Source organism: Poecilia reticulata, chromosome 12, assembly GCF_904066995.2.
Source record: "Poecilia reticulata chromosome 12, P_reticulata-male-v2, whole genome shotgun sequence".
Classification (NCBI taxonomy): Eukaryota; Metazoa; Chordata; class Actinopteri; order Cyprinodontiformes; family Poeciliidae; genus Poecilia; species Poecilia reticulata.
The window spans coordinates 20,926,246-20,941,148 of NC_088841.1; the positions used below are offsets into that span (position 1 = coordinate 20,926,246).

Genomic DNA, 14,903 nt, shown 5'->3' on the forward strand with positions numbered 1-14,903 from the left:
ATTGCAGGAGTGCCTAAATGTAAAAAAATATTGTTTTCCAGAAAGCACAATCAAATAACATTCTCTGGGTTCTTCACAGAACAAAAGTCAGGAAATAAATAATAGCACTATTTATGAAATAAATACTGTATTTTCCGGACTATAAGTCGCAACCCGAGAGTTAAAAAAAACAAAAACAAAAACAAAACAGCAGACATACACATATAAGCCGCACCGGACTATAAGCCGCAGATATCTCTGCCGCTCCAGGTTTTCCACAACAATGCAGCAGCAGCAGAGGGGGGCGGACACCCAACATTTGAGTCATAACAGGTCAATTGAATATCACATTCATTACGGTTGAAAAAGAAAAAGGTGCCAAGTTTAGATTTTGACTGAACTGATTACGGTAGTTTCTGAACGGTAACTGTAACGGTGATAGTGCTGATCCTTCGTGTTGCTACTAGCATGTGCTAAATGAAAATAGGCGCCTTCTTCTTCTTTAGATTTCAACGGCAGCTTGGATCCATTATTGTTGCACTACTGCTATCTACTGGATCCTAATATCTATACATCAAATTCTCATAATGATCCAGTATTATTTAAAAAACAGAAAAATCTTCTTTTCCCCCTCAATGGTATTTAACTGATCAGCAACATTCTCAAATTTCAATTCCCTATTAAAACCTAATTCCGTTTTAATGGGCACTTTCTTCTTTTATTTCCAATTTTGACTTCCAATGATTCACTTCCTGCTAAAGAGCCCCCTGGTGGTTGAAGAAAAATCCACATATAAGCTGCACTGGGCTGTAAGCCGCAAGACTCAAAGCTTAGGAAAAAAGTAGCGGCTTATAATCCGGAAAATATGGTATATAAAAAAAATCTAAATGCCCTCTGGTATTGGTCAGCGGGCCAGACCAAAGGTGGAGGTGGGCCGGATTTGGCCCGCGGGCCATAGTTTGGGGACCACTGAACAAAGGGGCTGAATAAAAAGTACAAAATTGGGTGTGATCAACACCCAGTTCTTTATATTGCCATTATACATGAGAATTTTTTTTGGACTGGATGGGTAAAAGAGGTTCTGTGATGTGAGATAAAGCCACTGCACTGCTGGTCAAAATGGGCAGAATGATGAGACTCTTTCTTGCCCGTTCTTTAACCCTACAAACTGATTCAAGCTCGACAGTTTTTGTCTCTATTCTGTGATCTTTGTTTACATTGTTACTGATAAAAGTGCATCTTTTAGAGCCTTGGTCTGAAAAATCTCCTGAGTCAAAAGATGTTAAGAAGGCCGTTAAATATGCTGTGGAAAGGATGAACAAGATTGCGAAGGGCAAGGAGTTGTTCAAGCTGGTCTCAGTTCAGAACGCTAAAACACAGGTAGAACTGATCTTTCTTAAACAAATGAATGTACCCTATCAAAACATACTTCTAATCACTGTTTTATCTGGTTCTTTCTGCAGGGAAAAAGTAAGATCAAGTATGAAATCGATGCAATCATCGAAAGAAACAAATGTCCTAAGTGGAAAACCTATGACATTAAAAGCTGCATTTTGGACAAAACGGTAAATCTTTTCACCCTCTGTACTCGATGTAACCATTAAGGAAAAGTTTAAATATTCATTCAACAGTTATTGTTGTCTTCTCTTTCACAGAAACTATTGTGCCACTTTATTTTGATTTTTAACCCCAGCAAAAGCAAACACACCCTGAAATCCAAGACATGCAAAAAGATTTAAAGGTTTAATTCTTTTTCACAGTGTCAAGAAAACCAAAGATCATCTCATTATTTCAATGCTGGAGATTTTAGGTTATCAGTAACAATACATAAAGTTACCTTTGAAATTAATTACACAAAGTAGCATCTAGACCCAAGAGTAAAATCAAGCTTCAATAAAATCAGTGAGGTTGTGTTTGTTTTGTCTGATGCAAGCTTTACTTTTAAATTCTATTTCCTTTTGTATTTAATCATTAGAAATCATAGTCAGGCAAAGACAGAGAGAGAGAGACAGAGACAGAGAGAGAGAGAGAGAGAGAGAGAGAGAGAGAGGTGCCAAGCCATTAAAAAGGAACAGCAGGCTTCATGATGAAAGAAAGTTTCCAGTCTGCAGATTTATAGAAATAGTTTAGACTATTCCTTACTTCAACACAAGAAAGTTTTAAAGAATGAAGTCTAAACAAATTGAGTAACTGAATAAAACTCAGAGCAAAATACTTATATTGATGTTTTTTCTTGTAAGAATGAAAAACTAACTTTGGTCTCAAAATAAGAATAATGGATGATTCCTGTTTTCTTTTCAGAAGAACACATATAATTACTCAGAATATAATTATAAGAGTAACTAATAAGGCATGATTATCATAACATTATAAATGACTGCTAAGTCAAAGCTAAATAGGTTATAGATTTGATTTTGATAATGAACTTGAAATGATGTAAAATGTGTAACTGCAATCAAAGATCACTGATGTGTTGGAGGTAGATAGCAGGTGAAGGATCAGAGGAAAGAGGAACTAAAAGGAGAGCAGAGACGACCAACACCTCAGAGTTTGATGATTTGGAAACACATTGTTGCAACTCAAACTGTTAGAAGAAAAAACTGTGCAGGTAAAGAGTTTAGGGTGACATTTGAGCAACACCAGGACATGAACACAGACATCAGGTCATAATGTCTCTAAGACATTGATGGATATGAGATCATCTATCCAAGCAGACAGATAATAAAACAAGCTTAACAACAGTGCCAGCTAATGCAAGTGTATCTATAGGGTGGAGAAACTCTATAAAAGGTGAAAGCAAAAGAGGAACCTTTGGTTGGATCCTCCAGGCAGATTTTAGCCAAAATTGAGATGGACAAAGAACTCTGCAGCTGAAGAAGATCTGGGGCCACAGAGAGCCAAAGACTGTCCTGTGCATGGGGACCAACCCATCAGTCGTGCAATACGTGGCCTCAAATTGCACTTCTCTCATTATCTAAATTCAGACCCAAAAGGCAAAGAAGAGGAACTATGTCCTTCCTTCCGTGTGGTCAGCTCGCCTACATCTCAGCGGACCAGAAAGATCTTGAAACAAGGTGAAGGGGGCTTCAGATCTGGAAGACAAGAAGCTGAGGACCGCTACAGAAAGTCACCTTAAGATCCTAGACCTGCAGCTCTACATCAGTCCTCTTTCTGCCAGCAGCCAAGGCCTGTGTGACCTCACATCCATGCAGAAACGAAACTCATCAGACCTGCATGGACGCCTGCAGGTCTGATCAGCGCTGTGAGTCTCCTCCTGCTGGAACACGTTCTTCATTGTCAGGCTGTTTCTGGGGTTCGAAATTCCATACGCCATCCATCGATTTTTAGTTCTCAGTGTCAGCATTAGGGAAAGATAGGTTAGATAGGATGATTGATTTTTCTGATTTGATTATTTCTGCTACTGCATTAAGCTGTACTGACCCTCACAAAATTGTCTGACTAATAAAATATTCAGCATAAAGAAAAATCAAAAAATGTAGTGGAGATTCAAATAATGTGTCACCTCAAAGTTCTTTGTTGGTTGTAAAATAGGTATGATGCCTGATTCTGGAGAGAAAAAGGTAGAAAACATTTCATTTAACCCCAAAACTGTATGTAAAACAGTACCTTTAAGACACATCCTAATACGTTGCACCTCATTCAATGGAGAACAATCAAAGTCACACATTTAACTTTTATAACTGTTGGTAAAGGAGAATTAAATAAACACTGATCTAAGATTTATCTGTTTTTTGTGACTTTTTTTGCACAACTGTAGTGTCTCTTTTAATACTACACTATGCCAGTGATGGTGCATTAATACTCTCCTACCAAATGTCACCATTAACAACAAAACATAGAAGTAAGGGAGAGACTGGCAGCCTCTGAGAACATCAAGATCTGAAGTTTTTTAACATATTAAACAGCAACATCTGCTGTGTGTGATGTTATCTCAGAACTGATACAAATGTGATATGAAAATCACACGGGAATGAATGTGGTTTTAAAATGTTAATATGTGAAAAAGTTCAGGAGAACGTTCAAGGCAGTGTTCATCGTTCAAACCAATTTGAACCACCAGTAAAAGGCCCCAGGCTTTTACATTTTGTACATTTCTATAATTATTACCCTAATTTCAAAACTTCAATTGGGCGCAACAAAATTAATATTGCAGACCAACAGTCTGTAAAAAATGTATGCATATTGATCTTCTTTTGCAGTTTCTAAGATCACAAACTAAAGGAAGCACAAGAAACAGGAAACCTATGGTTTTAGTCATGGAGATTGTTTTCAGATGTTCATCACCTAAATCTGTTTCTCTGGATCTTTACCAGAACGTAAAGCCACACTGTATTTTCCATTTCTGACAGAAGAGTGAACTCCAGATTCCATGCTTAAATATCTAACTGGTTTTATGGTGACTAAACATAAGTCGTCTCGGTTACAACGTTAGGGGAAATTTATCCTCACTGTTTTATAACAGGAGGTTGTCGAAATTTTAAAATTGTTTTTCTTTGTTGCTAAACAGCTCAACTCAATGAATACTTTTCAGATTCCTATTTTAAAAGTTCTTGAAGACCATATCTGCTTTCTTTCCACTTTATCTTTCCACTGTTGCCACTTTGGAATAAATTGCTTAAACTCCCAAAGTCACACTGAAGTTTGTTACTGTAATGGGATTAAACTTGTAAAGGTTCCACAGATGTTAATACTTTTGAAAGGGTAAGATTAACTATTTGGACAGAAGGAAGTGCTGCAGTCTCTATGAAAATGTTAAGGCATTGTGGAGGTAAAAATACTTTTAACAAATCCAAATAAGCAAATATTTCATTATAAAAAAACCCACACAGATTTGTGACATTTTGTGCCTAACAGTCTTACATTGACAATGTTTTCCTCATTTCAGCATTTACTTACTCTAGCTGTTTTACAGTTTGACTTTTAAAGGCCCCCAAGCTTGTGAAACACAAATACATAATACATCAAATAAATCATTTTATTTTATCCCACAGAGATGAGAAACTTTTTAAATTCCACACAGATCTTTCATGAGATTTTTATGGCACATAATCTTAATTTGTTCTCTGATAAATGCTAACCAATTCAGATATAAATTAGTGGAATGCAATCTGTACTAACAACACACAAAGGTTATATTAGTCACTTTTTAAATTCAGTAAGTCTGTGAAATAAACATACTGGCACCAAAATTTGCAAATGAATACTTCACAGTTTTTCTTAAAAAAATGTTTTATGAAAAATAGCTGTAAATTTAATTCCCTCTGTTGGACAAAATAGAATTCTGCCCTGTATCATATGTGTTTATTTCTGTTTTTTTTTTCAAATTCTTTTTCATAGTCCAAATGTTATGAAAAAAAAAGTTTTTTTCCGATGTTTTTAGTTCCTCAGAGATACTTTTTCGTCCTTTCTCTGAGTTCAGAAGTGGTCAGACGCTGGTCTCTATGTGAGGGGACATCTTAAAGCTCAGCATATGGGACAGCAGTCTGTGCTGGTGTTGGTACCTGACACAAACACAAATCCACGAAAGTTATCAGTGAAAATCAAGAGAAGCAAAAAACATGCAAGTTAAAATGATGTCTGGCTCCACCAAGAGGCCAACAAGTGTTACTGCATCTGAAAATGTTAACGCAGTGTCGCTACAGCACTTGCAAACTTAAGTATTTTTCACTATATTATCCCATTGGCAACATAAAATCCTTTTTGTGAATAAAATCGCCCACTTACTTGTTGATGACCCTTTGAATCTCTCTGTTTTCCTCCTCTCTGAGTTTGAGCAGAAACTGATCCAAGATGGGTAGCTCCAAGTTCAGATACTGAGCAACCTGACCACAAGAAATGGAAGTTGGTGATTTAAGAAAAATGTGACTTTCTTTCACTCAAACATAGCTTTAAAATTTAATAAAATACAAAATATTCTACAATAATTGATATACTAAGTGCATAAAAAGTGAAGGTAAATCTGTAAATCTGTGCCCCAAAGGTGGACTTTGATGAACTGTTTTGCAAGCTTTGTACTGTCAGTAGACTAATGTCCCTTACTTTGTCTAGGGAAGCTAAGACAAATTTTTCTTTTGTCTAAAGAATTCCCCTTCAGAAATCTATTGACATAGGAAATATATTGACCAGAAAAGAAAATGCAAGGATATTCTGTCTTATAGGGTTACAAAATTTTAGTTCCCCAAATCTTGAACTAATTGACAACCTGTAGTCAATTCTCATAACGCAAATGGATGGTACCAAACTGTGGATCACAGTCAGTCATGAAACAAATTTTTTTTAACGAAAAATCGACATTAAAACCTCATCGGTCATAGCTGTAACTCACAACATTGCTGATTTCTTCTTCATGCATGTCCATCAGGAAGATCTTCATGATGTCATCAGAGGGACCCTGCAGGATTCGTTCCCAAAGTGGATGATCCCTGTGACTCAGCTTTCTTTTTTCTAGGAAAAGCAACAAGGACATGGAATCATCTTTACTCTTTTTCATTTATTCATTGGTCTCAGGTTGAACAGCTCAGCCTTACCTCCACTTTGGTGAACGCAGTACAACGCAAACTCCTGGGGATCATTTTCTATCTGCATTACAAACAAATCAATAGATAAACAGTAGCTAATTCAACATGTGGTCTGTTCACGATTTTCCTGATTGAGCAGAAACAGAAATGTGCTGTAAGAGCAAGCATTCTAAACTTGCCTTGAACTTGTTTAGCAGCTGTTCGATGACTTGGCCTGTGGTCATCCTGCTGGAGATGCGAACTTTAGTTGAAGTGTCAAATGATGGAGTGAATATAGAGGTCTGCAAAAGTCAATGAAAAGAAAAGAGGTAGTTCAGGATTTTATGAGGGATAAGACTGGAAGCTCAGTTAGCTGTCTGTGTGTTACTTTTTGAGTTTGTCCTGCTGTAACATTTTGGTTTTGTAATGTTATTCCAGGGATTTTTATGATAGTAAAGGAATTATCTCACTTCATTTAGCTTCCCTTAATTTCACTTATTTTCCTTCATCAATATATAACCATCTGCCTCTGGATGAACTTACTTTGTAGTTGTAAAAATGTCCGTTGATAGAAAAGCGATGCTGTTTTTCTTTCTCTCTTTGTGCTGCTGACTTGCCCCTGCCCTTCCTCCTCTTCACCAACGAGACATCGCTCATACAGCGAACAAGGTTGGACTCTGGCTCCAGCTCAGGGCTCCTGTGCCTCATGGGACGCAGGGTGGCAGTCTCATAAACAGGAGGCCCTGTGAAACGTAAAAACATCTTTTTCAATCCGGTTATCTTCAAGCACCATCTAAGTGCAGAGAAGTCCTAACCCTAACCCTATGAATGGTCAATAAAAGGGCAAAGAAGATCGTAAAAGGATAAACAAGAAGCTCCAGTTTAAGTGATACTTATAAACTTTAAGTATCACTTAAACTGCCACTAATTTCAATAGCATGTTCATTAAGGCAATACAAATGACTAAAGATGATATTTTATACTATCTAGTAGATAATAATGAGCATCTAAATCTCTACAAAGAGAGAATTAATAATTCAATGCCTTTAAAAGGTCCCCAGACTGCATTGTATGAAAATTTGTGATCCCACAATGACCAAATGAGCCAGATTGGACTTTGGAAAACTGCTATGTGTCCACAAAGGCAACCCTAAATGCAAAAAGAGAGGCACATTTTAAGGATGCATATTGTTTGAAAACAAAGTCCTTTGAAATGACCAGATAAGTAACTCAGTTTAATAAGAGGTTAACCAAAATTCCCCATGCTCAAATTGGGCAGCTGACAACAAACGTCTCTTATTTTATTTTTAGTTTTATTTGTTGCTGATGCAATGTTTCGGCCATTTTGTTGCGTTTTACAACCAGGCATAATAATTTTGCCAGTTTTATAAGAAACATCTGCACACCACACAAAACGACCTGTGTGCAGCAGCCAGCTCTTTTATACTTTTTGACTCTGTAGATTTAGTGGTGGTGATATGTCAGGTGACAACACACATTTGTGATGTCGGCTCCAAAATGTACTTGGTGCACCAAGTACTTCCATTATTGTAATTTGGTAAACAATGACACTCGAACACGAATTTACATTAAAGTGTCCGTTTTGCATTAAAAGTGGCATTATGTATCGAATGACACTCAGTGACAACCATCATAAACGTTCATGAAGACTTCATGTATATGACGGCGCACGCCACTTCAAATAAAGTGTTACCGTAGAAACATAAAGCCCAACCTGGCAAAGGATCTTTGACGACTGTTTCCTGTGCTGCCTCTGTCTCTGCCATCTCATCTATCTGGTGAAGCTCACTGTATTCTCCCCATCGTGACATAGTACTGAAGAAAGAGACAGACCCAGGAAATGACATCACTTATAACAGAGTCCTGTAAAAGTTTGCATGTAAACATTACTTGCCCTATAAACCTCAGGCTTTTACAGTTTCAAATGAATATTTGTGTTTTAAAAGAAATGATTAAAAGCTCTGAACCTTTTGCTCCCCAGAGGGCTGATTGGGCTGACGGGATCTAAACCATTTGAGAAGAAAAATAAAAGAACAGAAGAAATCTGTAAGGGTGCTTTTATTTAGAAAGAAAGAAGCCAGTGGGAAAACATGGTGCTGGTGTGTAAAAGATCAAAAATGAACCTGGTAAAGGATGTGTGAAGATTGCTTCTTGTGTTGCCTCTGGCTTTTTTATCTGGTGAACCTCATTGTATTCTTCCCATCGTGACATCGTACTGCACAGAAACACACCCAGGAAATGACATCAGTTCAGTCATACAAAAGTTTTTACCTTTCCATGTGAAAATGATTAAAGTAAAAAAAAAAACAACCTTTTGCTGTTTTGATTGGTGGTATCAACTGTAGTTGGAGACTCAAGGGGAAGGATCTGTTTCTCATCCTGTATCTTCAGCCTGATTGGTCGTCGTACTCCCCAGGAGATGTTCAGAAAGCCCTCCACTATCACCTGTCCACCATGCCCCTGTCACACAGACATGTATTGTTGCTCACATCCTTCTGCAGGTCTTCATTTAGTTATCCTACAGCAATTCTCACAAACCAGAAGCAATTTAAAGCGCTGTGTCTCACACCTGAGAATAGGTGAGATGCAGCTGAGTCTGGTCCTTCAGGTAGCAGTTGTAGGTGTTCAAAAGTGACAAAAACTCTGCTCTGAAATGAAAAAATAAATGAAATATGTTGCACAGCAAAATAAAGGACAGAGAAATGCAACGTCCTTGCAAAAGTACAATCAAATACATGCCACACTTCTCAGATTTGTTTGTTTAAAAACCCTTTTTTTCCCCCTTCCAACACCTCCAAATGTGTCTGACGAAATGTGAAAATATTGGTCAAGGGATCTGAATACTTTTACAAGAGATTGTAAACATGAAATGTTTTTAGTGAGTTTTTTTTTTTGGTGGAATTAAGACATTTTCCAGAAAAATATCAGAAACATAGAATAAACAAAAATTAAAATAGAAAGCCCTGAATCACCTAGTCAGCGTCCTCCCGCTGCCTACTGGGATCACTGCAGGCAGAGGAGCTTTGTTCATCTCTGTTCAGCTACTGCAGAGAGAAAAAAAAACCCAACAGGATCAACTGTGATCACTTGTCAGCACAAACACAAAGCAGCCATGCTGAATCCTAAAGCATCAAGCAGTATACAACACAAAACCTGTGAACCGACAATGCTAAAACCGGTCTTCCTGCACTCGCACAACCATTGTAGCCTCAATCCTTTCAAAATGCTACTAGAAAATAAAAGTCTTACCAGGTCCGACATTGAAAATCTGAGATAAGTTATCCTCTTGATCTTGTCTTTGTCCCAGTCGATTTCTTCTTTTTGTGCTTTAAAAAGATTTTCCCAGCTCTTTCTTTCTCTGTCTGAAGTTATATTTATCCCGTTCTCCCTAACCGTCCCTTTACTCTTTCACTTTCTTTTTTTTCCTGCATGTTTCCAAGAGATTTAATAACAGTGCTCCACCCAGTAACCAGTGATGACAGCGTAGGGCCAACCATTTGTTTATATTTTGCCCACAGACGCTGAAACCTCCCACTGGAACCAGCGACTACTGGAGTGTCTTTGCTCCTACTCTTCTTTTATTTCCTCTGGTTTTCTTTGACAGTGTAAAAGGAACAGCATCAGTGGTTCATTTAATTGGCATTTCCCTTTGTTCTTAGAATTGTCATCTGCCCCAACCTGTTTGTTGTGGTGAAGGAAATATCTGAGCTATTCATTTCTGGTTGAAAGTGTAACTAAAGAAGTGCTCAGAACCAGGCGCAACCCAATAAAGTTTTATACAGTTTTCAGAATTTGCTTTGTTGTCATTTGTTTGTGTTAAATTGAATGAAGATGGGGTCAGTTTTTAAATTGTTTCAATTGTTGTTGGAGGTGCACATGTATTTATCATTTATTTATTTTTTTTAGAAATGATTAAAGCTTAAAAATGATTGAAAGAATAAAAAAATTTTACGGTATAATTTCACTTTGTCAAAGAATCATATTATCAAATGTCCCTCCATCCATTCATTTTCTTACACCCTTGTCCCTTAGTGGGGTCGGGAGGGTTGCCGGTGCCGATCTCCAGCTAACGTTCTGGGCGAGAGGCGGGGTCACCCTGGACAGGTCGCCAGTCTGTCACAGGGCAACACAGAGACACACAACCATGCACACACACCTAGGGGCAATTTGGAGAGGCCAATTAACCTGACAGTCATGTTTTTGGACTGTGGGAGGAAACCGGAGTACCTGGAGAAAACCCACTCATGCACAGGGAGAACATGCAAACTCCATGCAGAAAGACAGGGGCCGGGAATTGAACCCAGAACCTTCTTGCTGCAAGGCAACAGCTCTACCAACTGCACCACTGTGCAGCCTATTATCAAATGCATATTTAGTAAAAAAAAATCTTATTGCATTTTATGGATAAAAAAAGGAGATTATAGATCATTTCCCAGTGAAAACATGTCAAAACCCAAGATGTTGTACATCAATAAGCAACCTATTGGAACTACACAATTATGTTCACTACCAAGAGAATTCTATATCACATAAAAATTATTATAGTGCTTAAAACAGAAAGAAGCTTTAATAATACATAAAATGTATTTTTTTCAATTTTCCAATTGTGTCATGGCCACTTCCCTCAATTCAGAGGAGCCTGATACAAATGTCATTTAAACTGATTATTATCTACATGAGACAATCAACAAAGGCTATGTAAGCACGCCTTTAATATTATTCACTTTTGCTCAGAAAAAGACATGGCCGGTGGGTGAAAAGCCACAGTGCACACCCAGTAACTCATCTTACCTGTGTGTCGTGCATGTACCCATTCCCTCTTATAATCAACTTCCAATAGATAGTAATTCAAAGCCTTTGTTTTGCTAACGCAATTGTTAGTCACAACAATTCTGTTTGAAACCCTCAATAATTATATCCCTTAATAAGATAAAAAGGAACAAAACTGCCAATTCACTCACATAACATAAACAATACCAATCCTACATCTTTTCAGCGTTTGGTTCTGTGGAAAGCCACATCAAAACCGTTCTCCGTAGAAGATCAGAAACAAGTTCTCCCTACCTGGCCAGTCTTTCGTCTGATCTTCTAAACAGCGATGTAGATTTCCACATGTTTAGAAGTCGAATGTTTGTGCATTTGTTTGCGTTCAAAGGTCTGAAGTACAGTTGGTGCTGCAGGAGGTGAGCCTGTGTAGCAACCCCAGAGCAGCTGGTTAATTATTGCAGAACACGTTGAGACAATCCTCAGAGGGAGTGGCTGACCGACACCAGATCTGACTTGACTTTAGAATGTGAGCATGTATGAGAGAAAGAGAGAGTGATAGATAGAAAGAAAGGTAAAGTGAGAGAGAGAGAGAGCGGTAGAGAAATCGCGTGTACAAACAAAAGGAGACTCGAGGATTTTCAAATCTTTGAATCTGATACAGACTCCTAGTAGCTAAGCCTTTATTGCTGCTAAGTTCAGCAGCTTAAATCAAACTGCTTTACCCAGCATAAGTTAAAACATGCAAAGCAAATTCTTCATCAATACATCACAACTCTGAAGGTCTGATCGACTGCTTATGCCATACTAGAGGCATGTTTTTTAAAAATATTTCTTATATTTCAAAGACACTTCTCTTTTTCCTTGATCCCTTTGTTACTAGGCAGCGTAAAACATTACGGTATAACAATTATGTCTTCAGAGAATTTAGCCAGTGCTCAGTTTTAAACTGGCAAAGCAATCATTAAGATACTTTCTGAAACTTACCAGGTCTGCTTTTGAAACATCTTTTTGAAAGTTTTGCAGCATGTAAGCCACTTTCCCACAATTTACCAGAGTCTGAATTCTCAAAGTCAAAGAATAATTTATTCGACCAGCAAAGACAGAAACTTTGAGCAAGGAGACAGCAGAAGCTGCTATCTTAGCGAGGATGTGTGATTGACTGTTGCTATGCGTAATGGTATCCTCTGGGGACTGTGATTGGTTGATGCTCAAAACAAAATAACATAAAAAACACACCTTTAATAGGCAATGTATAGAAGTTAACTGATCCTACATTGACAGGATTAAGAAAAGTGTGTCACAATGATGAAGCTATGCAATATTGAATTATTTTCCACACAACATCAGCATGTTTGATCACAGATTATTTACATACTCGTCCTTACTTTGATTTTCCACAACTTCTCGCCATTTTACTAAGCCATCTATTTGACATTACATTCAGCTGCCAGTACTTTATTATGTTTGCCTGCTTGTAAAAAAGTTGTTTGATCTGACAAAACAAGTAACATAAAATGGGGACGTAAAGGATGTGAAAACCAAACAGGACAAAGGAACAGAGCCCACTGCTGGCAGAGCTCCATCCATTTTACAGAGTATCCCTCTCGTCTTCCCTTCTCAAGACACTGTTAGGCTCGCTAAAAGTTCTCCTCTCTGCTCCGACAACGTGTCACTGCAGGAGGGCTTTTAATGTGTAAGACTTTTCTTAAAATGAAGTCACCAGGCATTACTTATAGTCCAATAAGTGGGTTCAGGTATTTGTGCACAACTTAGAGGCTGCTTCTAGGTTCTAGAAGGCACTTTCCAGAACTTGCAAGACACTTTCTTGAAACCTTCATAAAACATAAAAAGTTTCTTTCCCAGAACTTATCAAATACTCTTCGCAAACTTATTGGTTAGTTTTCCTGAATGTACCAGGTCCATTTCCATAACTGAGCAGTCAACTTGTGCCAAGTTTTAGAAAGAAGTCTTGAAGGTTTAGGAAAGTACCTGGTAAGTTCTATGAAAGCAACCAGTAAGCTCGAGAATGTGATAAGCTGGTTCGTCTTGGTATTTCTCAGCTTTTTAACTTATTTTACAACTCTTCTGGTCATTCTTATTTCCTTCTTTCTCACTGAGTCTTTATGAAATTGGATGAACATTTGTGGGTATATAATTATCTCCTTTTTTATTTGGACAGTATTTGAGATAAGTGTCTTTTTATACCTTAAAAGAAAGTCCAGGATAGATCTGACTTGGATCTGAATGCTGAGTCTCCCTTGAACTGATTCATCTGCAAGTGTTCGGCAAGTTTTGGCAAGTAGCTTTTTGGTAATCATCTAGTTGCTGCAAAAACACCTGAAGACCTGACAGACATGGGTCATGACTAAGCTTGGATTGTTTGATAGGTTGTATGTACAAAGGCCCTGGGCCTCTCGAGGTTATTACATTCCTCAGCTTGGGTGCTCCTTATAGCTCTGCAGTAAAATCAATTTCTCTAGCACCTTTCAAGTAGAACAATTGTGCTGAAATCAATCGCAGTCCAAGTTCCAAACAAAATCTTTAAAGGATATTCAGAAGACCTGGAAAAGTCTTTTATTTAACAGCACAGCATGTACCATAAAAACGGACCTCTGAGTCACCAAAGACTGTGTTAGAATTTTGTGCAATATACATAAAAACAAGTCTTGGTTTTATATGCGACTGCTGTTCCATCAGCAGAGGGAGCCAGAGGATCTCTAGATATTCTGATGATTTTTAAAGCCATAGAGTTTAAAGAAGTAAGTTACTTTGTCACTGTGTGTGTTTCTATTCTGCTTATTTTAGAATAGATCTTATTTAGTTCCAGCTAAATAAGTGCTGTAACTTGCTTCCAGCACTTATTTAGTATTTCCCCCCCATTTGTTAGCTTCTTGTAGAATAACTGAAAAAGAGGCTAAGCTATCACTTAGCAGACAGCATCACCTAGTGGACAATAAAAAGAAGAACAAACAGGTTTACTTTAAGTCGTTTTCACCAAATCGGAGGTATTGCGCCAAATAACAATTTCTAATGACTTTTCTCTGATGTTAGCACGAGTTATTTACTAAACAAATAAATATTGCCCATATGCGTTAATACATTTACTTTCCTTTCTATTATAAATAGATCCTTGTTTAACTGAAAATCCATTTGTTTCCACTGGTCAAGACACACGTCTATTCTATTCTATTCTATTCTATTCTATTCTATTCTATTCTATTCTATTCTATTCTATTGTCATCTGCTTTTGAAGTATTGCATGCCGAAACATCAGAAAAGTGTTTTTTTTTGCCACTACTCTGAGATATTCTTGAAAACACAAATCATAAGTTAACCTTTCCCCCCCGAAAAAGCACACCTTAATGATGACTTAAAGACACAGACTTCCTGTTGGAGTACAATAGCTAAGTGCCCTCGCTGCTGGATGGATGAGCAGTGAATAAAGTGAAATGCCATTCCTTTCTCAAAATAAAACAGAAAGTTCAGGCAGACAGGCAACAGGTGGACACAAAGGCTGTCTCCTGGATTCTGTGTATCCTGGATGTGTGCTTATCAGATTGTTAAGCGGTGAGCTGCACAATCCTGTGTGAATACATGTTTGTAGAAAATATCAGAGGT

At 37.7% G+C, this 14,903-nt stretch overlaps 1 protein-coding gene across 2 annotated transcripts; it reads right to left on the reverse strand.

The window, feature by feature from the left end:
- Positions 1-4,961: 4,961 nt before the first annotated feature.
- On the reverse strand, positions 4,962-11,740 carry rassf6 (Ras association domain family member 6). 2 transcript variants are annotated; one of them, XM_081613613.1, is made up of 13 exons: positions 11,583-11,740; positions 9,491-9,562; positions 9,088-9,166; positions 8,830-8,978; positions 8,642-8,733; positions 8,486-8,522; positions 8,233-8,333; positions 7,041-7,240; positions 6,698-6,799; positions 6,528-6,579; positions 6,326-6,444; positions 5,725-5,822; positions 4,962-5,501 (listed from the first exon to the last, which is right to left on the reverse strand). In XM_081613613.1, exons 2-13 carry the CDS (start codon positions 9,547-9,549, stop codon positions 5,426-5,428), a joined length of 1,164 nt encoding a protein of 387 aa, XP_081469739.1. In that variant the 5' UTR covers positions 9,550-9,562; positions 11,583-11,740; the 3' UTR covers positions 4,962-5,425. The 2 variants fall into 2 exon arrangements, with proteins under 2 accessions (XP_081469739.1, XP_081469740.1); XM_081613614.1 differs by lacking the exon at positions 11,583-11,740 and adding an exon at positions 9,768-10,378.
- Positions 11,741-14,903: the final 3,163 nt, after the last annotated feature.

What these genes read in the sequence shown, in the direction of transcription:
- rassf6 (XM_081613613.1), bottom strand. Translation starts at nt 9,549, where the DNA reads ATGAACAAAGCTCCTCTGCCTGCAGTGATCCCAGTAGGCAGCGGGAGG. An exon ending in AAGAAGAAATCAGCAATGTT is followed by an intron (nt 5,823 to 6,325) that starts GTGAGTTACAGC and finishes TCTTGTGGTCAG; the next exon opens with GTTGCTCAGTATCTGAACTT. An exon ending in ATTCAAAGGGTCATCAACAA is followed by an intron (nt 5,502 to 5,724) that starts GTAAGTGGGCGA and finishes TGTTTGTGTCAG; the next exon opens with GTACCAACACCAGCACAGAC.